Source organism: Gavialis gangeticus, unplaced genomic scaffold (assembly GCF_001723915.1).
Source record: "Gavialis gangeticus isolate Ggan-Ray unplaced genomic scaffold, GavGan_comp1, whole genome shotgun sequence".
NCBI classification, from domain to species: domain Eukaryota; kingdom Metazoa; phylum Chordata; order Crocodylia; family Gavialidae; genus Gavialis; species Gavialis gangeticus.
In genome coordinates, this window is record NW_017729008.1 from 18,916,268 (window position 1) to 18,941,908 (window position 25,641).

Genomic DNA, 25,641 nt, shown 5'->3' on the forward strand with positions numbered 1-25,641 from the left:
CCCATAGTCTGTACTATTCTGACCATGATATAAAATTCCTTCCCAACCCCAAATATTGCAATTTGTCTGACCCTCGTGGCTTTGGTTCCAGCAGGAGTATTGATACACCCCAGCTGAAGTTGCCAACTTTGATTGCAGCCAACACCCAATGCCTCTGAGGGAGGCTTAAGAACAGCTTGACACATGTGGCAGAAAGGGAGGGAGGGGCAACCAGCAAAGCCCAGAACAGTTGTGTTCTGGAATTGCAGTGGCTTACATTAAATATTTTAAAAACATCACGTTTGTTAAAACACATAAAACATCCTTATTGAACACAGTTACCTTTTTATGTAGCTTACATCTGAATGTTGCTCGTCTTAAATTATTAAAAATAAATAAATTACTCGCCCCCTTGGTTACTGCCATAACATCTGAGCAAGAACAATTCCAGCTGTTGTCCCATCAATTAACACAAGAGTTTATTTTAGGCACCATTGAGTCTGTAAGATCCATGATTGGTGCTTACTCAGAGTGTTTCAGGAAATGTTAGGTCTAATACAATAGTATTAATATCCTCTTGATAAATTTGGCTTTGTCAGTTGTGGCAATTGTGTCTGAATAGTTGTAGACTAAGAAATGAAAAAAGGAGGGGGCAAACTTCCTGTTAGATGCAAGATCATCATAACCAGCTTTGAATAATTTGCAAATGGAGACTGACTGTGGTACAGTATAATTCTGCTACACTCCTTAGGGGAAGGTCTTGGAGCTCTGCAATGTGGAGGGAGTATCTTAATGAGACTGGTTTCATATCCGGGAGCAGATTCCTTTAAGGACTGCTTGATGATTACTTGACAGTCTTCTGTTACCAAATAAGCACAGAGGAGGAAAAAAGGAAAAGACTAAAGGGAAACGCAAAGGAAAAGAGGGATTGGAGTTTGTATTCATTAGACAGAAGTGGTAATCTTTTCCAAAGTAAAGAGATCTTTTGGAGCTGATGATTGAACAGTCAACCTAGAAAGTACAGCAATATTGAAAGAAAATAGGGAATGAGAAAATGAATCTTATGGAAAAGTAGAAAGATGAGAACACATTTTAAGCATAATTCTACAATTTGTTCTGTTTCTGCAGAAAACCTGACAGCTGGGACAGCAGACATTTAATGTTACTGATAAGTCAAACTAGTACTTATAGGGTTTGTGACTGGATTAATTGGATAGTTATACAAAAATGAAACTCTGACATACAGGCACACCTTTTAATACATTTTTGGTTAGTCTAAAATCATAAATATTAATATATTAGCTGACTGCTAGTAGTTATACTGTCAGAAGGCAGGGCAGAGTTGCCCCTTGTAGATTACCTAAGAGATGAACAAGACTTCACAATCAATAGCTTGCTTTCTCGCATGCGAAGCAGAAGTAAGCTGTTGCTTACAAAAAAATTTATGCATCTGTCAATTAGTTAATCTATAAGGGGCAACTGTGTCCTGGCTTCAGACTAACCCACCTAACTACCTCTTAGTAGCTGCATTAGCGGCCATTGCTTTATTTGTTAGTGGTGGTTTTAAAAACGCTTCTCATACAACTGAAATTTTAGTAGAGAAACACAAATGGACTATTTTTGATCATTCTACACACTTGGGTGTATGTTATACCCTATAATTCAGTTTCTGACAACTTCAGCAAATTATAGCTTTTCTCCCACATGGCTGCAATAAGATCAAATGTTTAAGCACAGTAGAATAATGTGGGTGTCTAGCTTCAGCCCTCTTATGTAGGGTTTAACGTTCCTATTTTAATTATCTGGAAGAACGTAGAGCTCAGTATCTATTTTTAGTTGATCACAGCAGCTGCATTCCATGACCTTGGCATCACTCTCTTTTATTTGATAATAAAACCCTACAGTGTGGCACACAGAAAAACTATGGATTACTTGGGGGCTTTTCATTTGGACACCGGCCAATCTTCATTTAAAGCTGAACTACATTTAGTCTGTCTTTAATGCTAAAACACTTTCTCATTAAGCACCAGAGTAGTTCAACATTTAGATGGTGTGCTGTTTTATTAATTTCCTGGTACATACTGTATTTACTTGAATAAAAGACATTCCCCCCCCGTCATCAGCCTGGGGGGAAGAAAGCTCCTGTCTTTATATTTGCATGTGAAGTGGAGTGGGGAGCAGGCAGCTACTGTGGTTCTGCCTCTGGCCCTGAGCCCTGGTGGAGTCTAGAGTCAGACCCACAGCAGCCTCCTGGCCCACTCCCATCCCCACTTCCCCTCTGCAGCTTCTGCTCACACACTGACCCCCTTCCCTCCCCTTTACTGTTGGGTGCAGCTCAGCTCTGGGGCATCTCTCCAGGTCTGTAGCACTCGAAAGCTCCCTCCCCTGCTTCTTCCCCTGCATGGCCAGGCAAGGGCTGAGCTTCCATGTGCTGTGCTTCTGGAGAGAGCAGCCCAAGCAGCATTTGACAGTTAGGTGGGGTTTGGGTGGGGCAGAGACTGGGGGGACTTTGAGGGGAGGGGTAGAGGCTGGGGGATGCAGGGGCAGGTAGAATGCAGAGGGAAAAAGTGGGAAGGGAAGAGGGCAAGGGGGGGCACCTGATTTCCCATCCCCTCTCAGCCACTGCTTTTCCTGCTGTAGCTGTGCAAGGGGGCAGATTACAGATAACCCTCCAATACTTAGATTCTGTACCTGGAAAATTATAACAAATGTATACATTTTCTATATATAGGATCTAATTATTAGGGGGTCATCTTGTATTTGAGTAAATACAGTACTACAGCTGCAGTACTGTGTCCAGTTTTGGGCGCCGCACTTCAAGAAGGACATGGAGAATCTGGAGAGGGTTCAGAGGAGGGCTACTCGCATGATTAGTGGCCTCCCTGAAAGACCCTATGAGAGGAAGTTGGGAGATCTGGATCTCTTCAGCCTTCACAAGAGACGGCTGAGGGGAGATCTTGTAGCTGCCTATAAGATTATCAAGGGAGGAGAACAGGGAATTGGCGATACGCTATTTACCAGAGTGCCCCAGGGAGTAACTAGGAGTAATGGGTGCAAACTAGTGGAGAGTAGATTTAGGTTAGACATTAGGAAGAAATTTTTTACAGTAAGGGTGGCCAGAATCTGGAATAGGCTTCCAAGAGAGGTGGTACTATCACCTTACTTGGAGGTCTTCAAGAGGAGGCTTGATAGTCACCTAGCTAGGGTTGTCTGACCTCGGCCAAGGGTAGGGGGTTAGACATGATGATCCATTGTGGTCCCTTCCGACTCTACAATCTTTGAATCTATGAAAAATGGATGTACTATACAAGTGTTTCCCTTTTGAGATATTGCCTACTGCTCACTTGTTTTTTATACATATACTATAGATGATATGCTTGTTTAGACAGATTTTCTTTATTCTCTGAAGTGCTCAATGTACTTGGACACTTGAAAATTGGTTTTAGTTCCATGGTTACAAATAATTTAAATAGTCAACTTCAAACTCGCATGTTGTTAAAGTTGTGTAATGTTTATGAAAGAATACCTTTACTTTGTATTTCACTTATATTCCATGAAGAATATGGTTGAGTTGAAGTATTGTGTGGGTCTCCCCACTGATGCCGCCACCTGCCTGCCATAATCCAGTGTGGCACATTTTTATGAAACACGTTGAAAACACAGGCTTTTGCTCTTAATTCATACACAAGTTGAGGGTGGATTAGGTTTTGCTAACCTCTGGAAAGCAGCACATCTGAGCCACAAAGCATCTGTTCTGTGCTCATTTTTTTCACTTTTTTTTAAAATGTATTTCTTATGTATTTAGAAATATTTTCTGTATCATCCAGGGATGTAGACACACCATCCAGAGCAGGAAATAGTACCTTAGATTATAATTTGAAAATCTAGTCCTTTAATGACATGAACATTCCACAAATGTATACAAAACCTTAAAGGGTGCAACTGTCTCTGAAACTGAACAGCTACATGGATAGCTGAGCAAAAATCTTCCTCAAAAGATATTGAAAAATTGTGTTCAAGATGGATTGAATACCCTCACTCACATTAACAGATGCTGCAGGTGTTAAGCTTATTTCTGGTTTGCTTTCTGAAAACTGAACGCATGTTGTGTAGGGCAGTGGCAGCCGACTTTTTTGGCAGGCATGCCGGAAAGTAAGACCCGCTCCCTCCCCAAATGTCACTCCAGTTCTATTCCTCTGCCCCATCTTCTTTTCTGTATTCTACTTCCTGCCGATCTGCTACTTTGCTTTTTGCCCTATTTGCTCCTGTGTTCCCTGCTCCCTCCCTAATCTGCCATGTGCCACTCAGTCATGGCATCTGTGCCACAGGTTGGCCACTCCTGGTCTAGGAAATGACTTCTGTAAGCACTTCCTTTTAATCACTGTTAATATAAGGCCATATAATATGACAGGGCTTGGTAATCTTTCTCAGTGGCAGGCTGGAATGGCTCGGCTTGGATACGAGGCAGGTTGGCACTAGAACCCAGCTATTGCACCTGCTTCTGCCTGCCACCCAGCTGTGGCATGGTGGAGTCAAAGCCCCTGTCACTGAGACCCCTGACTCCTGGTTTCTGTTGAAGCCTCAGCCTCGCGGATTGCTGACCCAGCTCTCGGGTTACCAACCCATGTTGTATGATGACAAATACAAACTTGATTTCATTCTTGCAGTGAGACTACATCTAGCCTCAATAAATCCTCAGTCATACCAACATTTTACTTGTACTGTACAAAAAATTTCTATATACCGCTTTTTAACAAGACATAAGGGATAGTATAGTAAAGTTAATGTATAGTGAATCCAATTTAGGATCAATTGTCATACCAATTAATTTTCAGATATTTCCATTCATTTTTTTTCAAAACAATATATTTCAAAGTCTGTTGAAACTCTAGCTCTGGCATCATCATTTACTCACGTTTTCTCTGTAGAACTTTGGCACAAAATATTGATAATACAGATAGGATTATGAGATCGTAGGAAAGTAGGGCTGGAAGGGACCTCACAAGATCATATGGTCCAGCCCCCTGCACAAGGTAGGATTGTTTCTGACTGAACCATTCCAGTCAAGTGTCGGTCCAACCTGCTTTTGAAAACTCCTAAAGATGGATATTTAACAACTTCTAAAAGTAGCCTGTTCCAATGCCTGGCCACACTTATAATCAGAAAGTTCCTCCTGTTCCCCAATCTAAATTTCCTCTGCTGCATCTTGAGGCCAGTGTTCCTAGTCCTGTTTCCTGTGGCCACAGATAAAAACCCATCTCCATCCTCTCTGTAATTTACCCTTAAGGTATTTGAAGACTTATCAGATCCCCTATCAGTCATCTTCAAGGGCTATCTCCAGATTAATAACCCTAGTTCTTTCAGCCTTTCTTTCTAAGTCTTGCTTCTGCTTATCATTTTTGCTGCTCTGTGCTGGGTTCTTTCTAGTCCGTCCACATCCTTCTTGAAGTGTGGGGCTCAAAACTGAACATAGTACTCCAGGTGATGTCTCACCAGTGCTGAAGAGGGTGGAAGAATCACTTACCTTTGATTTTTCAAGTGGCACTCCTGTTAATAAAACACCATAAGCTGTTGCTGTTGGGGGTTTTTTTGTTTTTGTTTTTTGTGGGTTTTTTTGCAGCAGGAGTACACTTGTTGGCTCGTTGAGTTCATGGTCCACTGTAAGTGCACAACTTTGCACTTGTCCTTGTTGAATCTCATCTGATTGGATGCATACTGTTTTTCCAGTCTCTCCAGGTCATGTTGCCCTCCAGTGTGTCTTCAATTCCACCCAACTTAGTGTCATCAACAAATTTTCTAAGCACGCACTTTATCCCTTCATCCAAATAAGTAACGGGGATGTTTGACAGTACCGGACTCCTGGGGAACCCCACTTGATACTTCTTCCCAACTAGGCATTGAGCCATTGATGGCCACCCATTGAGCACAATGATCCAACCAGTTGTGTATCCAGGTTATAATACTTTGGTTTAGTCTGCATTTCCTTAGCTTGATAATGAGAATATTGTGGGAGACCAATGTCAAAAGCCTCACGAGTTGAGATTGTATTATGTTTGCTGCTCTCCCCCACCCTCATCCACAGAGCCTGTCCCCTTATAGAAGGACATCAGGTTCATTGGGCATGACATGCTCTTGGTGAATCCATGCTGGCTGTTTGTGATCACCTTTTTCTCCCCAGGTGCCTTATAGTAGATTTCTTGAGGACCTCTTCCATGATCTTGCAAGATATCAAGGTCAGGCTGACTGGTCTTTCATTCCCCAGATCCTCCTCCTTTCCTTTCCATAAGATGGGCACTATATTCGCCCCTTTCCTAATCATCTGGAATCTTGCTCAACCTCTATAAGGTCTCAGTACCCTAGGGTGCATCCTGTCTGGCCCTGCCAACATGAAAGCATCTAGCTTCTCTTGCCTGTTCTGTCATTACTCTGGGCTGCTTTGTCTCCTTCCCTATCTTTGCTGCCAACTGCACTTCTCATCTGATAGCTGCCCTTATTTGTGAAGACAAGTTTAAAAAAAAAAAAAAAAGCCTTCCCTGTATAATCTCTATAAAATCTGCCTTATGCATTCCATAAGGGACCTATGGTTTCGTTGGTCGTCTTTTTAATCTTGACATATTTGTAGAAATCCCTGTTTTATTTTCTTTTGTGTGTCTTGCTGTACTTTGAAAAAAGACAAAGATTTATCTACTCCTTTTGAGCTTCATCTGACTCCTCTTCATTTCTCCTAGGTTTTTATCCATTCTTTTCATGAAGCTACAGTATAAGAGAACATAATTGTATAAACTATGTGGTTGGTATTTCATACGATCATGAGCCTGATTCTAGTCTTTGTAAAATATCTTTGCAACCAGTGAATAGCACTGTCTTCCCAAATTCCATTAACTATACCGATGTTATATTTAGTATAGTTCATTATAGCTTGAATGTTATATTCTGCGTCCTACTATAGAAATGTTTGTTTTTTATTTAAAGATAATTCTCCAATCTTATGCTACTGTATAACAATATTTCCAACATTTTTGTTTTGTATCCCAAGAGTCGCTGGATTTTATGCTTGTATAGGGAAAAGAAAAAATTATTTTATTACATCTGAATGAAAAGGACTTCCTGTTTTGTTTTTAGACTTTTTAAACCAGTATTCATTCAGTTAGATTAAACATGCAGATGACCTTTTATTCTAATTTCATGTGGCAGTAAATTTCTTATTGGAGAACTATTTTTGGCAAGTATAAAACCATAAGACTAAAAATACATCTTTTTATCCCAGAAATAACAACTTCATTTCCTTTTAACAATCCTTAATAGAAATTGTAAGCTGTTGGTCAGATCCTGCTCCACTAAATTATCTATGAACCTGACTTATCTATGACCCTATACTTGTCACCTTTCCTTCCTAAAGAAGACAGTGTTATAATTTCTTTCTAAACATGATCCACACGTGATCTCCTAATCTGTTTTTATATGCCGGACGTAACTTACTGCAGCTGTGTCATTGGATAATAATAGTTGTTACTGCTGGCTTATATGCAAATTTTGTAACTATAACCACCCTCATTAAAACTATTTAGAAAAAGCTTGTATCTAAATGTTTGTAAAAGTCAAACTTAGGCCCTGAGAGGGGTTAGAAGGGGCTGAATATCAAACATTGTGTATCTGTCCTTTGTAGCTGTCTTTTATTTATTGCAGGTTTTCACAGCCTTACTGAAAGCTATGTGCTTTTTATGTAAATCATATACTATGAACTGGCTTTTTCTTAGAAAATATTTCTCCAGTATTGCCACAAGGGGGCCCAACCACTCTGTAAAATCAGCTGTAGGAACAAAAATGAGAAATCCTGAGTATATGCATGTGGGCTAAGGTTTGCATGCTCTAGTTCTTTAGGGATATTTATAGTATTATTGTTATATCATTAGTTTGTAAGATGCATCACTTGTTTCTTTGCCTGTTTGTGGCTTAGTTCAAACCTGCTATGTCAGTGTTTCTCATCTAGGGTTGCATGAACCCCCTGAGGGTTGTGTACACAGCAGCCAGGTAAAACTGCCCTGTGTACACTTCTGCTGCAGTTCCACCTGCTTGGTTCTGTTTCTGGAAGAAGCATAAGGGGCACAACATGAGGCAGCTCATGCTCTAGAGCATGCATGTGCCACAGCCCTTCCTAGGTTGGCTGTGCAGCAGGCATGGGGTGGTTTTACCTGGCATCAGTAACACCTGGTTGAGAGGCACTGAAATAAGCTGAGGCAGCACCTATTGTGGTTCTCGGCTGGGGATACTGTCACAAAAAAAAAAAAGTGGTGGAGGGGTGCTGTGGCTCTGAAAATGTTGAGCACCACTGCGCTATGTTATCTTTATTTTATAACTTTGTCTGCAGGCATTAGAAATGTTGCTTAGAGTTTAATATTGGCCTCTGAGTATCTTTGTGAATTGCGGGGGGTGGTTATTAGGTGTTTTCTTGTGCAAATACAGACTCTCTTCACTTTTTTGCAGTTGCCTTGTAGAAGGAGATGCTAAGGAAGAAATCTTGCAACCGCCAGAGCCTCAGCCCGTACCACCCATCTTAACACCATCTCCTCCTTCAGCCTATCCAACAGTCACTACTGTATGGCAGGACAATGATAGATACCATCCAAAGCCAGTTTTGCACGTGGTTTCATCAGAACATTCAACAGACCTCAATGAAAACTATAACAAATCAATTGAACATTCAGGGAAGAATGAACCTAATGAACGTGCAGAGAAAAAGCTTGAGCGGAACCTAAGTTTTGAAATCAAGAAAGTACCTCTTCAGGAGGGACCACGAAGCTTTGAGGGGAACACTCTCTTAAACAGAGGACATGCAATTAAAATTAAGCCTGTTACAGCCTGTGTAATGGATAAGACCTGTAAGCCACAGGTTCAGAGTTCAGGGGGTTCACTTGTTGATGTTTCTCAAAACTCCTGTCTGGAATCTAACACAGCCGTAGTACCTTCACCAGAAGAGCTGCAGAGTCGGAAGGGTTCTGACATTCCACCAAGACCAGATCGTTTGTGTCTCAAAGAGAAGGGACATGCTTTGTGGTCACTACATGGGTCTGAAAATGCACTAACTGCATCTGTGTCCGAGGATCTCTCTTCAAATGTCTTGTGTCATGGTATAAAAACTGCAACTCTAGTATCAAACACCACATCTCAAGTGAAACTCCCTTCCAGTGATACAGCTGAGGATCATAGCAGTACATTTCCAGTTCGAGCACCCCTCTGTTTTACTAATCCTCTTCATTCAGATGATTCTGACACAGATGAGAGGAACTTTGATGGAGTCCTGACCAGCAGTATGTCTAATATTTCAACCGCAAGTGCCACGGTTTCTGCTGCCACTAGTTCTGAAAACATTTCTGCTAGAAAAGTATTGCCAATGTCCATCGCTAGGCAAGATGTACCAATAGTAACACATTCCGAAGATGAAAAAGGTGGGTTTTATGGCATTTCAGCTGCATTTGGCACTTTCTAATATGATTAAACCTGTAGAGTGGAAAAACATTTATTTTTTTAAAATAGCATTGGAAAGCAACTTCTAGTTAAATTTTATACTTTAAATAAAAAATATCTGCCTTGTAGTTGCTCAGCAAGACCCAAATCTTCATTCTTTCTTCTATTTTTCCCTAAAGTTATATATAATATTCTTATGTTACTGCAAACCTTGATAAATTACCTTATGTTCTATATTTAGAGGGATTAACAACTTGTTAATAGCCTATTTTTACTTTTATGTGGCCACATTCCTCTTACCTGGAGTAGTTCATTTTTCCTCTATCACTTTGGTTTCATGAACTACTCATATTAACTTTGTGTACATACCACAAATGTAACTTCTGCTTGTTATCTGGAGTTTGGACAATCATGTCTGAAAATAGGAAGCACGAAACATCAGCATCGTGCAATTTACACTGTTTTTAATTAATTATTTGTATGGAGATATTTATTTACTTAAAGCAGTGAGAATTGCTTATCTGTCTTTTTTTTTGTTGAACATGAAATTCTGCTACTACTCTTGGACCCTTTGGCTTTTGCAGTTCCCAGCACCAGAATTTGGTGATAAATAGGTTTATAACTTAGACAATTACATTTGGTATCTTTTTTGAGTAAAGCTATTTGGATTGGACTACCTCAGCTGCTTCACGATGTAGATTGATGGCATAGTGAGCAGTGCTTTAATGGGCCCTTGAACACTGAAACCTCTTTTAAAGCCAACTCCCTTTTTTGTAATCAGTATGTTTTTTGTCATCAATATGAATGGTTCAGTATGAAGCAAAACTGTTAGGTGACTTGAGGTACTGACATTTAGGTCTTTTCAGTGCAGTGTTCTGGAAGTTGGGCCCCTAGAAGATATTCTTATCTGATCCCCACTCCTAGCAATCACTCTTCCTGCCTTGTCACACATGTATGGCAAGAACTGTGATTTTTTTTTTTGGGATTGTGGATCAGATCCCAATTGTGCCATACTTGCACAATTGTAGTGTAGGAGGAACTCAGGATCACAGGGCATCTCTACAAACCAGATCCTGTTTAAGATGCTTATTGCATAGAAATACTACTTGTTCTCTGAAGGGGTGTCACCAAGTTGCTCCAAAAATTTGGAGAAGGATTTTTGTACCATTGATTTTTAAATTGGGAAAGATTTAAGCTATGCTGGCTGCTTTCTGAAATTCCTACCCAGGTCCTGGGCTCCCCCTGTACTGGCAGGTTACAAGCTGGGTGCCCATGGATCCGGGGTTGGGTCTGACCCCAGTGCAGTTCCAGGACCAGACTGATCATCAGCCAGGCCACATGTTCAGTTTCAGGCACCATGCAAGCCAACCAGAAATTAACATGTTAATTGTGGTATTAATGTAACACATAGAGGGGACCTTGGTGTCATGAACCCCACTATAATTTCAGATGTTTGTTAAGTGTCATTCAGGGTTTTTTTTGTTTTATTGATAGGGCATGTATTGTCTTGCTGAATAGCCAATATTATGCTGTAACTATGTCACTTTTATCACAGTATGGATTATGTTATAGTTTATGGATTATGCCAGCAGTTCCCAATCTGTGGTACGGGTACCAGTGGTATGCAGACAACCTGTCAGTGATACATGTTAACAGATTTATTATAATTACTTTCTATGACAAAAATTCGCTGGTGTTATGTAAGGTTGAACAGAAAAAATTGATGGTGGTACTGAAGGTTGTATCATTTTAAATTGGTGGTGCACAGTCTGTCCAAGTTTGGGAACTGCTGGATTATCCTAATGGTTCTCAACCATTTTACACTTGAGGGACCCCTTGTTGGCCTTGACACCTCTTGTTAGATTCAAGTCACCCTTTGGAAAAAAATGTCACTCTTTTTGACTATAGAATAATAATACAGCAGTTCTGTTGTTGCAAAGAACTCGGAGCACAACAGGTCAGAATGGTTTTAACACTATGAATTCTTATTTGAAATCTTAGGGTTTATTTTATGAATCATGTTTGCATGCCTAATAGTGCTAACAGTGCCTGGCTTCCCATGGCACACTTGAAAGGGTCTTAGGGCACCGCGGAGTGCTGTAGCTTGTTGAGAATCGCCATCTTATATTGGCTAATAATCTATCTTTATGATCTTGAACATGGTTTAGTCAGAGGAACTGAGGGATGCATATTTAAGGAAAAAGGAGTAAGTGAAAACTGAGTATCTCTCTGTCACAGAGGCAAGAACAATTTCCACTCTCGAACATGGGCAGAAGGGCCTATTGTTGGGATGGGAACCCAGTTTATGGAAAAAAACATTCCTCCCTGCCCCCAAGTTGCAAAGATATCTCAGTAAGATGGGGCATTAACTAGAGTAATTTTAGATGCCCCAGGAAGGAGAAAAAATTCTAAAGGATTTTGAGACTCATGAACAATTAGACAATGCTGATAGCAGGGAGGGACTGGTTTGGAGGTGTTTAGGGACTGCCTGTGAGTCCTGTTCTTGGGAGTATCCCAGGCTTTGGGAGACTCCCAGATCTGCAGTAGTTAGGACTGGTAGGATCAGCAGGAAGGCTGATTTCTGGAAATACTGGCAGGACTCTGAGAAGGTGAGAAACTTTACTTGTCTTTTCTTCTATCTTCAAACTATATGTCCATTTTTTCCTGTATAATTCTTCTCTCCTATAAAATAAATTATTTGGTTGTTTTGTTATCTTGTGTATTGCCTGTGGTAGAATGTGATCTCGGGGTGAATGGTAGTCCAGGACCCAATCTATGGAAAGGGGACCTAAAATTCTTTGACAACCCAAGGCAAAGTTGCTTGAAGCTGTCAGAGGTTCTCCTGATGCCATTGTGAGCTCTGGTATAAAAACATTGGCATGGAGGTTTGTGGGGAGAAGGAGCTATCACACGGCAAACCTTGGTCTGTTCCTTGGGGCAGGATAGTGAGGATCCTGGTTTTCTCTGACTTAAAAAAAAAACAAACAAACCACAAATTCTCTGATACCCCGCCCCAGTCCATGATTAAAATGAAACGCACGTATATATATGTGTGTGTGTATGTATATAAAAAACCACAATGTTTTGTTAATATATTTACAATTTTAAAGCAATTTGGAAGCCTATTGGTACCTCAGTCACTATAATAAAATAAATTCTAAATACCAGGCATGCAGGGAGCATTTTGCCATGGTGGTATGGGGCTTGCAGTGGCAAGGAGCTTCCCTGGCCAGCCCCACTCTGCCCTGCTGAGTCTTGTCTGCTGAACAGCGGAGGCCCCAGGGGGAAGGCAGCAGGGTGGGTAGCCTGAGCTCAAACCCACAGCAGGCAGCCTGAACCTGCCCCAGCGCTGTGCGCAGATCTGGGGGGCACATGCCCTCCATGGGCCCCCATCTCCAGGAGTGTGTGCAGCAGTGGGGAGCCAGCCCTGTCCCACTCCCTGCTGGGGCCCTGCAGTTGCATGTTGTAGCCCCAGGCCCTAAGCCCCATGCACTGCCCAGCTGGGCAGCAGCCCCAGCCCTGCCCAACTCATCCCTCTCTCCTTGTGGGGGCCTTAATCCCCCCTTGCCCCTTCCCACTAGTCTTACCTGCAAGAGCTGCTCTCCAGGCTTCCTGGTACCCACCTGCATATATATGCGCATGGCACCCTCTGCCTGATTCTCCTCCTGCTCCCGCAGCCCCTTGCAGGCTGGAAATCTGCCAGCCTGCAGAGGGGTCTCTGCAAAAGTGCAAAATCTGTGCATTTCTCCATTAAAATGGAAAATCCACATTGTTCTCAGGTAGAAGTGAAAATCTACCTTTTTTCAGTTTTTCCATGGGAAATGAAAAACACAGATCCCTAGTGAGGAGAAATTCAGAGCTCTGGGGGCATCCATCAGATTGTGACAGTCTGTGTATTTTTTCTGATGCTAATCTTCTGTCAGAAATTATGTCTATTCAGAAACCTAAAACCAGTATGTCTTTCATGGTTTCAAGGATTAAATGTCTCTTGCAAGCAGAGGCATAGTTTGCACATAATCTAAAGGTTAAGTCACTACTTCATGCTTAATTTTTTTTTTTAAGCCAGTCAAAGCAAAGACCTTTGTCTTCCATGCCAATGTGTCTGTCAAAATGGGCTTTATTGAGCATAGTAAAGAAAACTGTATTTCTACTTGCAGAAATTTTTCCTGTTCTTACCCAGGGCAATCAATATCTGTCTTCCTACAATTCCCACAGTGAAAGTTCAAATCTCTAAGCTCCTGGTTTGGATACTGTGAGGACATACAAATACCAGTGGAGTTCAAGAGCTACTGTATATATGGTGACAGGAACTAGGAGAAATATGGCACTCAAGGGCTTGCTCAATGGAATTGCAGTATTGAAATATGTATTCCTTAAATAAATAAAGGCTAAGTTGCCTATAACAAGGCTGTAAACAGCATTAGAAAAGACTCTCCTCTTTAAACATACAATGATTTCTGGTGGGCTCTGTTTTCTGCCATATATCTTGCTCCTTGCCTTGCCCCATCCAGTTCCTTGTCTTGTTCCTTTCTCCTTCCTGGTACACTTTTAATCATGTTTTATGGTCACATTCAGTTTTTCCTTGTGACCAGCCTTGTTGTGGTGGAACACATGGTGCACAATAATCTAGCAGATGATCCTTTAAAATGAGGACTATAAATTGTAACTTTATTTCTTTATGGGCTACTTCAGCGATAAAATCAAGGCTTTAGGCCAAGATTATCATTACTGCATTCGCTGCTGAGCATCCTAAGGTATATAATACATTTATTCAGATAGGATGGACCCAGGGGTACTACTGTTTCCAACTTGATAGGGTTATTTAATGGGGATTTCCAGTCACTATAAAACAAACCACAGTACAAGCTTATAGTGAAGCTTGCTTGTTTTGTAAAATGATATTGATTAATAAGAAGGCCTAACGAAGTGGCAACACAGGCTTGTGTGATCTTTTTTTGCACTACAGAATTTTGCCCTGTTACATTCTAGTGTGCCACTGTTAAAAATGCCTTATTGTGAAACTTGAGATTAAATAAGGCTAGTCACAAGGCAGTCTTCTATTTCCACCATTGTGTTTCCAGCACAGAGAATGGTACTAGCATAATTATCAATCATTAGTCTGTACTGATCCCTGTGTAGATACCTTTATAGTAGAGTTCCTGTACTTAAACATCTGATGGTCAATTTAGCCAAAGAGTCTGCACATAGGATCTCAGGACAAATGCTTTGTCCTTGCCCTTTTGAATGAAAGGCTACTCTTTAATTTTACAAAAGAAACCATTTTACAGATATGCTGACAGCTAGTGAGAGAGGTGTCAGGTGTTTGTGAAAAGCTGAAGCAACCAGAGAATAGTTCTAGCTAAACTGATTCAAATTAGCATGCTTTATGACGTGAGCATCTGAGTAGTATATTAGCTCTAGCAGAAAGAAAGGTATTCTACTGGTCCAGCACAAAGCGTCTTGGAAGTCAAACAGCAGCTCTAACTTGATTTAATATTTTTGAGCTCAGTACGTTTTCTAGCAAAACCAGATATGGGATGGTATTTTTGACCTTTCAAAAGCAACAGGAATAAGAAGTTAACCATATCCCTGGAAATGGAAAGTAATAGTTGGAGGTGGAAGTCAAGAAAAAAGTGTGAGGAAGATGGAGTTTAAGTTTATGAAAGGGATTATGAGGTGTTGACTCTAACCACAGGCAAATGGCATTTTTTTGTATTGAGGCAAAATCAGGGAAGGGGACAGAAGTCATGACGTTATTATACATGTGCCATGATAAATGATGGTGTAGAATAAAACAAATTCCCACACAGAATTTGCAAGAATAAGTGCAGAACGGAGGACAGATTGTGAGCCTGGACGCGTGTGCTGCACTCTGAACTTTTCCAAGCAGAGACGTGGTACAGGAGCAGACACAATGGACCATCACACTTCTACTTGCTTTTTCTTTGTCATTCCCATGCGACTCCACTCTTAGACAGGACAAACAAAAACAGGAATTCCCAAAGATTAAATTTTTGTGCCTACTGTGTTTGTCATTAAAGTGGGATTCTGGAGCAGCCTTCCAATTGAATGGGAGAATCTGACTACATTTAAGATGGAGCTTGTGAAGTTCAGAACATGATTCTCTACATAGCTGATTGCACTTGTCTTTGCATGTCAGCAGTCACCTGTGCCTAATTTTAAGACTCTCAAATATATTGTTCCACCCTTTTATGCCTGCCTACTCTATAGTTGTATTATTGTTAATGCGACTTGTATGTGCTTGATAGTGTACTCTGGAAAAGCCAAGTTTTTAAAAGTTCTGGCATTGTGCATTACTGTTATTAACTTCAGATAGTAGTTGGAGCTGATAGATAAAGTGGACCAGAAATATCATCATGTCTTATTAAAACATTGGCAACATAAGGGAAATTGCAAAATGTTATAACAATTTTAATCCGCTCAAGGCATAGTCTTGAAGTGCTGGCTTTAATTGATACTGTTGTCATTGTCTTCTGTCTGCAGGATAGCTTGAAAATTATAAAAATTCAATCAGCTTGCACGTTTTGCCACTTGGTTCAGCTGTCCTTGTAGTACTTAGCATATTTATTTAATTTATATGCTGCCCTTCCCCTGCAAGAAGGACTCAGGTTGGTTTGCAAGTAAAAGACAAAATAACTTATAAAATCAAATAAATTATTAAACAAGATATTAAATCTTACTTTAAACATAGAGCCATGAGTCCGTCTGATACAACAGCAGTGGCATCTTTGGACCTTTCAACATTAAACTTTCTGTCCCACTAACAGGTGGTAATCTGAGGAACCAGATTTTCTTTTAAGTATAATTACAGCTTTTTACTCTGGTGAGCAGGGCTGTCACCTTTGTGGGTTGTCACTGCAGTGCTAAGACCAGCACACTATAGGTCAAACAAAGTTTTTTGTTTAGAAATTTTGTCGACTCTGCCCCTTACTCCAGATCCTGAATTATGCTCTTTCCTCAGTCCATTGATATAGTCCTGAATTGAGATGCAGCCAATCTGGTAAATGACTACTTCCAGTAGTTCAGATGCAGTTAAGTCAGAAGTGAGGAGTGTGGACTTTGTCACCTCCGTGGAGAAATATCTTTCTTGTTAGAGAGTAAACTCTATGCACCAGTTTGCAAACAGGCCATGACAAATGGCGGTTACTCTTTGAGCTACAAGGAGTCCCTTCCCAATCTTCTTGGGCCTGTAGAAACACTTTCTACCGCTGTAACAAGACATTGTTTCAGGAAGTCTGAAATAGTGGACTAAATGTAAATAGTGGGCCTGCAAAGACCACTGTTGTTTTTGCTGTGTATCGACACAGGGCAAAATTGCAGCTAAATCACTATAACTATTGTAAATATATGACACTTCTGTTACTAAAAATTTAAGAATGAGTAGCAGAATTCTCCATAATAAAGGGCACCCTAATTTTGTCTATATCCAGAATAGGTAGTAATGCATTATTTGCTCCACTGCTGATTTCATGGACAAAATTTGTTTTAGTATTACTGTGGTGCTGTTATTTATTACTGAATATTTATTCTTGTCTTCCATCAAACATGTGCTGGAGGACAGCCAGAGGTTCTAAATAGGAAGTCATTTTCATCTGATATTTAAGCATCCACAGTGAGCTTACCACTGAATGAGAAGACTGTCTTTGCCCCAAGGAGTTGGCATGCTAAAATAGTAATGATAAAGTTATGTACCAGTATTGCATTTTTTTTCCATTTTGCTTTAAGCTTTACTTTTTTACGAAGGCATATGCTGTGGGCTTACTCTTCCAAGAAATTGACTTATAATGCGGTATTAGAAAACAGCTTAAATCATGTGCGCGCTCTCTCTCATCTAAAAACCCTTTACTTGATTTAGATGCAGATGGCAGTGAAGATTCCACGCCCCCACTACCAGAAAGAACACCAGAGTCATTTGTCCTAGCAAATGAACAGAGTAAGTTTCTTCTTTTACACTTTGTGATTTTTAACCAGAATAAACCCATTCCATGTCTAATGCTGCTGCTTTTTGTTTACACTGTAAAACAACTAAGAAGCAAATGTTAAGCTATAGTACTAAATGAAATCTAAAGTTTAGTCCTCAACAGTGTTTAGCGTTAGATATATTGAGAAGCTCTGTTTTAATTTGATGACTGTTTTGGTAATGCTTTGGTATTTGTGCAAGACCCTGAGACACTTAAAAACATTGAGAATTAAGTTTTTATAACCTGTTCAACAGTTCCTTCCTGAAAAGGAATAAAAAAAGATATACAAGGTATCTGAAATGTGTAGACATGAATTGCTCTATTCTCTGTTATACAGTGGTGGATGTATTTTGGACGTGTAAAGCAGTGAACAATGTAAATTATGCTGCTTGCTTTCTAAAGCAGTTTGTCTCTGTATTCCTGATGACTGAAGGGTTTGATTTTTCTTAAGACACAGATACTGACTTCTTAATGTGTTTAATATAGAATGGAGTAGATCTTCCACCTAGCACAGGGTGTGGAGACTGGCTACATTACTCTCCTGGTTACCTGATGTTTATCTGGTTGCTTCAATAGCTTCTCTGTAGTCCCCAGGGCAGTAAGTAGAAATGAGTGAAAGTATTTCTCAGCCCCAACTAAAGAGTACTGACCTCCGTGAACGGCCTTCTTTCAAGGTGATTATCAGCTACCAGTCTCGCTGGATTTAAAACAACAACTGTTGGTAGTCATCTTGAGAAGACTGTCTCCTATTGTTCTCAATGTTAAGTGATAGTCTTTCCCTCTTGACAGCACAGGACAGTATCATCCTGAAGACATAGAATCATAGAAAAGTAGGGATGAATGAGATCTCGCAAGGTTATTTAGTCCAACCCTCTTGCTCAAGGCAGCACCATCTCTGACTCGACCATCTCTGACAGTCAGCTGTTTGTCTAAACTGCTTTTAAACTTCCAAGGATCGAGGTTCTGCAACTATCTGGGTAACCTGTTCCAGTACTTAACCCATTTCATAAATAAGGGAGTTTTTCTAATATCCAGTGTAAATTTCCATTGCTGCACCTTGGGACCACTTCTCCTTGTGCTGTCCCCTGTGGCCATAAAAATAATTTATCTCCATTCTTCATAAAACCATCCTTCAGGTATTTTGAGGACTGTTGTCAAATCCCCTTCCCCCTTCTTCTCTAGATAAAATAATTTGAGTTCTTTCAGTCTTTCCTCATAAGTTGTATTTCCCAGTCCTATAATATTTTTTGTTGCTTTCTGCTGGATTGGTTCCAATCAGCCCACGTCTTTAAGTTCAAAACTGGGCCCAGTGCATTGAGTGAAGCCTCAAACCCATGCTTCAGAGTGGAAAAATTACCTCCCTTGACTTACAAGTGACACTCTTTTAATACAGTGTAGTTTACTTTGGCTTATTTTCCAACAAGAGTGCACTTTTGGTTTATATTTAGCTTATAGTCCACAGTAAACCTCAGGTCCTTTTCTGCAGTACTTGGAGCCTAGCCAGTCATTCCCCAGTTGTAACTGTGCGTGCAGTTGTTCCATCCTATGTGTGTGGCTTTCCACTTACCCCTTTTGAATTTTGTTTGATTTCAGACCATTTCTTCAGTTTTATGAGGGACATTCTGAAACCTAATCCTACCTCCCAAATAACTTGGTGTTATCTACAAATTTGTTCAGTATATACTCATTACCATCCTTCAAATTGTTAATGAAGATATTAAACAATATTGGATCCAGGACAGACCCACAAGAGTCCCACTTGATACCTCCTTCCAGCTGATCCTCTTGATTTCCTCATTTGAGAACAGTTGGAGACGGAGGCAAAATAATAATTTTTTTTTCTAAAAATATTTTCTAAAGATGCAGCAGCCTCAGACAAGCTTTGTTAGGGGAAAAATGGCCATTAATTTTAATTTTTTTCTTAAGAAGTTAGCTGCTTCAGCAGTCTTGTTCAAGAGAACAAAGAGAAGCATATGCTAGGAAATGCATGGGAAAATAAGGTAACTGTGCAGACAGGAAGAAAATGTGCACTCCTGGATGCTTGGAGTGGTCTCAGAGAGGGTTAGGGCAGGCAGAGCATACTGATTAATTTGATATTAAAAAGTTAGCAAACAAAATCAAAGTTTATTCTTCTTTCGATTATTAGAAACACTGCATGCAAATATTGTTGGAATGTATTTAATGCCAATATATAAAACATTTAAAATGGAAGCTTCCAGACAAAATAGGCACTTTTTACCTTAAGAAACCAATAGATTTAAGGTAAAGCATTACAGGGCTATTGTCATTATGGCATCATCATACATTATATAAATCACACGGATATAAACTTATGCAAGAAATTGAAGTTAGTGTATTACATTTTTAAATATTCATCTGAAAATGAACATCCTCACATCGCAATTAGAATCGTAGAGTTGGAACGGACCCGAGAAGTTGCCTGATGAAAAGAAATTCCTAACTACCAACATTCATCTCCTGTTAAAGTTGCCATTTTGATGAAGTTCACAATTTGTAGTTCTAAGTTCTTCAGAACCTTGAACAAAATATTGACTAAAAATATATCGAGCGCTGTCTGTTATAAAGCTGTGTTGGAAGAAAAAATTTGTATCTCTAACACATCATCATACCAATGAACAATGCTGGAAAAAAACTCATGAAACTGCCACTTATCTGAAGTACACTTTGAGTTTAAGTTTTCTGTTTTTCTTAGACATGTCTTTGCCCATGCCAGTTACACTTGCACAATCTGCTGATTGGAATATACTGCATGATCCACATCTCTCTGAACAAACAGTATCTTCAGTAAGTATTGTAACAAACCCATGCTAATTTTTGTTCTAAACCTAGTCCTTTGAACCTGCAACCAAAAAGTAAAATGTAATAGTGATCTGTAATTATCGATTAGTTGCAGCTGACCACATAACTTACCCCTTTGCTTAACTTTGCTTAACCTTCTACATTTGAATCTGAACAACTTTTATCCCCTGTTGTGCTGAGTTGTCAATTCCAGTGTTCAGTATTTTTGCCACTCATGCTTCAGATGATGAAAGAGAGGTGGAGTGGCTAATCTCCAGGGTGGGGACCGGGGTGTAGAAAGCAGAGCAGAAGACTGGGCAGGGAGTGCAGGGTAGGAAGCAGAAAGCAGAGTTGTACATCTGGCTGGGGATCATGGGGCAGGAAGCAGAAAACATCAGATCAGGTTGGGGAAGGGGAAGAGTTTCACTTGGGCAGGGTACAGTGCTAATGTCTGGCACACCTGGCAAAAAAGTTGGCCCTGACTGGACTGGAGCCTTTCCAGATGCATAGTCTGGAGTGCAAATGAAAGTGAAAGGAATGGAACAGTTTATGCAAATAATTAAATGCTGGGCATAGATGAACTATTTTTCTCTTGTCTTTCATGCTGCAGTGCTAGAAACAACCACATTTTCCATTGGTTAAAAGTAGTTTGCAATCTTTTTTCCTATAGGAGAACACATATTAAAGGCAAACTACAACAGAGAAAAAACTTAGGAGTGGGGACTGTGCTGTATATAAGGAAGAAAAATATTAAACTATGATGGTTTTACCATTGTATTATTCAGAATGTAGGGTGGCAGCATTCTTGGCCCTTATTAGAATCAGTCAAATGATTTTAGCTGAAAAGGAATTAACAAACACTTATCTGCTTTTTCTGGTCCTCAGACTTGCTGGTTTCAACATGAATCTTACAATGATGCACATAAGAAGTAATTTTTTGTTCAACTTCTTATTAGAGCTTTCCAAAAGTATTGTTTTTTGTTTTTTTTTCTTGAACATCTCAAATATACTTCCTATACTTTGTTACAGGGGTGTAGGTTGTAGCCGTGCTGGTTTAAGGACATAAGCAGACAAGGTTCTTTGGGTGAATCTGGTATCTTTTATTAGACCAACTTAAATAGTTGGAAAACAATTATTAAGCAAGCTTTCGGGTTCAAAAACCCTTTGTCAGGCTAAGGAAGTTTCAGCAGTTGGTGTGTGCTCTTCCTGGATGGAATGAAAAATAAAGAAGTCAGAGGCTGGGCTGGCATACATACAAGGCATGCAGTCAGGAAGAGCACACACTAAACTGCTGAAACTTCCTTAGCCTGACAAAGGGTTTTTGAACCCGAAAGCTTGCTTAATAATTGTTTTCCAACTATTTAAGTTGGTCTAATAAAAGATACCAGATTCACCCAAAGAACCTTGTCTGCCTATACTTTGTAGCATTCTAACAACATATTAAAATACAATATTTTATCTTAACAGGGCTTGAGAACAACTGGGCATGCAAAACTTGGTAAGTGATAAATTTTAAAACATAAAACTTTCAACTGAAAACTTGTTAATTTAGTGTGTGCACGTGCACGCATTTCAGGAGCTCTGAGGGGCCAAATATTAGGCCTTATCCATTCAGTAGTCAGTAGAAAGGTAGAACTCTTGGAATATTTGTTTATCAAACTTTCCTAAAGACCAAAGATGAGAAACTAATAAAGAATTTCGTAGTTAGTTAGCTATTTTTCAGCTAATTGGGCAGTTAGTTTGAAATTGGTTACCTAACCATAAGGAAACCAACCAGTAGAAAACCAGTTAAAGCTTTCTGTCTCTCTCTCTCTCGTCTAAAAAATCCTTTATTTAGATCTGTAATTGGTTGCTTAATTTCCTTTTTTGACACAAGATGTTTTAATTTTGTTGGCAAACCTTTTAAATAGTTACAACCTTGAAAGAAAGTGGTCTGTGGAACTTCAGGTGGTGTCTTTTCTGTAGACCAAAATTTATGTTATGTCAAAACAGTATTTAACAGAGGTGTGACCTAGGAATTTTAGTGCTCAGGGCAGGAGGAGGGAGTACTGAGTATTGGGTGGGGGGTAAGGAGAGAAGATGTTGAGCACTTCAGTGGCTGTTGCAGAAGAGTAGGCTGTTGTTTAGGGAGCTTGTGCTATGGCAACATGGGGTGCTGTTGCCGCAGCACAGGCACCGCTGGAAATAGTGTAGTTGTCCTGGGTGCTACCATTGTGGCAACCCTCTCAATTGGTGCCTGGGGCTGGTACCCAACTACAGAACATGTACAGGTTTTCAAAATAGTGATGTATCTGCAAAAATTAGTTTTGAGCTTAATTTTCTAGCATTCTCTGTGATGTCATTAAAGTTTCAGACACTGAATCTGGTCTAGAAATGTCTAATTTTGTCTTAAAAAATGTCTAAAAATGGATGATAGATCTATTAATAGCTGTTGAACAGAATAACCAGGGCTGTACCCTAATGGCATCTCTAAGCTAATAATGGCAGATGCTAGGGAGAGTAGGAGGGGACAGACGGTTCTGAGTATACCCTATTAATATAGTTGTCCTCTAAGTTATCCACTCCTGTGACTGTTGGAGACAGGATACTGGCTTAGATGGACCAGTGGTCTGACCTAGTATAATATTTCTTATGTTCTCAGTTTTAGAAGTAATGTAACTTTTTTTTGCCTTTTTATCCATTGTGGGCATGATAAAATGATTAAGGCTGCTGTAGCTCTTGAAATGTAACCAAAATTTTGATATAAAATGGAAGGTGTCAACCAGTTAATTTGATATCTTTCATATTATTGTCAGTTTAATCCCTGTAATACAAGTTATAAAAGCGGAATGATTCCTTTTTGTTAACTTCATGACAGTTGTCTCACTAATATCATCAGCAGTTTGACAGAATATATAATGTGTACTTTTTTATCACATGTACATCTCATTCTTAGGTCTTTTGGGGTCTACCATAATTTGTAGTGTCTTCAGCCTGTGCAGTAATACTTCGCAAAAGCTCAGTTGTAGCTTTATGTAGTGTACAAGTAAGATTGGAGGGATTTTTTTAACCCTATATAGTAAAAATGTGAGAACTTTAATGTTTAGATTTCTATTTCTCTTAGTTAGACAATGAAAACAAGTGCAGCTAACTTCACTTTGTTCCCAATGCTGCAGCATTTGGGTTGTGAGCGCTTCTCCAAGTGTGTTTAAAAAAAAATCTAATAGGATGGTGTTTTTGTTAGTCTTGGGGGTTTGCAAAAGCTTTGTTTTCTGCAAATGTAAAATTTCTGCCATGTTTGACTTAGAAACAATGAATCCCACAAAATTAGTATAATAAATGAAAAAAAATTGTTTTCCAGATCATCCAGAAACGGGCAACAAAACGCCAACAGATATTATACCTCAGATTTCTCTTTCCAGTTCTACTGATATGAGAGGTCAAATTTCAGAAATTCCTGCAGAGATGACAGATATTGGTAATTGTGCAATTCATGCAAAATTGACCACTTTTTGGTACTTGTTTATTTAATGCAGTTATATGCCAACTACTTACTTTCTTCTTCAGTATATGCACATTCTATTTAGTACCTTAACTGGGAACATAACTTTCCAAACTTGCACATTAAATGTCTTTCGGAAAATACAGGCTAGTTTGTTTGAGTATAAAAATGTTAATATAAACTGTAGCAGCATTGGCAGGGGGTTTTTTGGTATTGGTAGGGACCTGCTGAATTCAAGGCGGCTGCCTCACAATTCTGTGGGCAGAACACATGGCCCAGCAGCCATTTCTCTACCGGAGTGTGGCAGGCCCTTCGTACCTCTGGCCAAGGGGCCCCAGTGGCCGCACCCCTCACTGCTGATTGGCTGCAAGGGCTGTCTGTCATGTAGCCCTGACCTGTGCTGCTGATTGCTGGAGAGGCAGGGCCACATGACAGGTAGCCCTTGCAGCCCATTACTGCCATCAGCCCTTTGATCAGTCTCTGCCCTGATGGGCTGCTGCAACACCCTGAAGACTGCTGGCTCCCTCTGGGAAGCCGGCACTTTTATTTTCTATAAGTATTCTTCTTTTCCCCTCGCGCATTTAGCTGGCAATGCCAGATTTTGTGAAATCCACAAAATCACAATTTCAGTAGGTCCCTAGGTATTGCCTGAGCCAGTGATCTGCTAGTATGGATCTGACAGAAGTATTTTGTCAATTAGTGCTGGAAGCTGTAATTGGGTAGCTAAAGTCCAATTGGAAATGTGAATATTATGTTAATTTCAGAAAATGGGTATACTTTAATGCATTTTTATTTCATTTTTATCATTATTTTGACACTACTCTCACAAAGGTTTGGATTTTCTCTATTGGGTTATCTTGTGAATCTTTCATGTAGTAGAAATTACACAAGGTGTATATTTAATGATTGCATTATATTTTCATGGTTCAGTTATGAAAACTTGAGTAAGAGTACTTAAAGTATTAAGGCTTGTGCAGGAGAAAACTAAGCAAAATGATAAAAGGCTATAAGTCTGCGTTATAGAATTAGTACCTTTCAAATTTGGGTTTAAATAATGTGGTTAGTAACTGTGGTTTAGCACAGTTCCAAGAGGTGAAAACAAAACAATTGCAGTATTGAGACTATATACCATTTTACAGACCTCCTAAGGATATCTTAATAGTAAGGATGCTATAATAGCATGAACAGTGTTTTTTGCCCACCTCCTCCCCAAAGTGCTTACTAGTGTTTTTAGTTGACAGAAATATTGCATGTTTTATCTTTAGGCTTTGGGAACCGTTGCAGAAAACCCAGAGGACCAAGAGAGCCACCTTCAGAATGGACATGATGCAAGAACTATAATCCACATCCTTTAAATTATACTGGAATATTAAAGTGCCACTGAGAACTAGATAAAATAGTATTCTACTTCTTATTCTGGGGGACTAACACAGAGCAGTGTAGATTTAAATGCAGAATGGTACACTTTTTACTGTACATCCCACGTAAAACCTTAAGCATTTCGCAAAACAGTGGATTCCAGTATTACAACCCAACCTTGCTGGGGTCATCTACCTGCCTTATTACACTTAGGAAAAAGTATTACATAGGGTTTATTTTGTAACTTCAAGTATTATTGCCTTAATGTCTCTTAACCCTGTTACACGCTGCTTGTAGACATATGTTAATATAGTGATACTCTTGACAAACTGAGTTTATGGACTACTTTTTGCTAACATTTAATTACCATGTATGCATTATTTTGTATATGTATAGGGCAAGTAGGTAAATAATTTGATAAAGTTGCAATCATAAAATATTAACAGAAGATGTAAGAAATCTCTGCATGATCTAAATTTTTGTGTACCTTATTTGTAAATTATTTACCCTGAAGCTTTAGAAAATAGCTTCTGATTTAAAAAAAAAAAAAAAAAAAAAAAAAAAAAAATTTTTGGA

At 39.6% G+C, this 25,641-nt stretch overlaps 1 protein-coding gene across 4 annotated transcripts in view; it reads left to right on the top strand.

Annotated features, from left to right (window-relative positions):
• Window positions 1-25,612, top strand: part of PTPN12 (protein tyrosine phosphatase, non-receptor type 12) — a 160,340-nt gene extending 134,728 nt beyond the window's left edge. For 2 of the 4 annotated variants that reach the window (XM_019509468.1, XM_019509470.1), the window contains 6 exons: window positions 8,464-9,425; window positions 17,321-17,398; window positions 20,140-20,231; window positions 21,693-21,723; window positions 23,566-23,682; window positions 24,972-25,612. In XM_019509468.1, the coding sequence (XP_019365013.1) occupies window positions 8,464-9,425; window positions 17,321-17,398; window positions 20,140-20,231; window positions 21,693-21,723; window positions 23,566-23,682; window positions 24,972-25,033 (1,342 nt within the window). In that variant the 3' untranslated portion in view covers window positions 25,034-25,612. The remainder of the gene's footprint in view (window positions 1-8,463; window positions 9,426-17,320; window positions 17,399-20,139; window positions 20,232-21,692; window positions 21,724-23,565; window positions 23,683-24,971) is intronic. The other 2 variants (XM_019509469.1, XM_019509471.1) reach the window with 2 other exon arrangements.
• The last annotated feature ends 29 nt before the right edge of the window (window positions 25,613-25,641 follow it).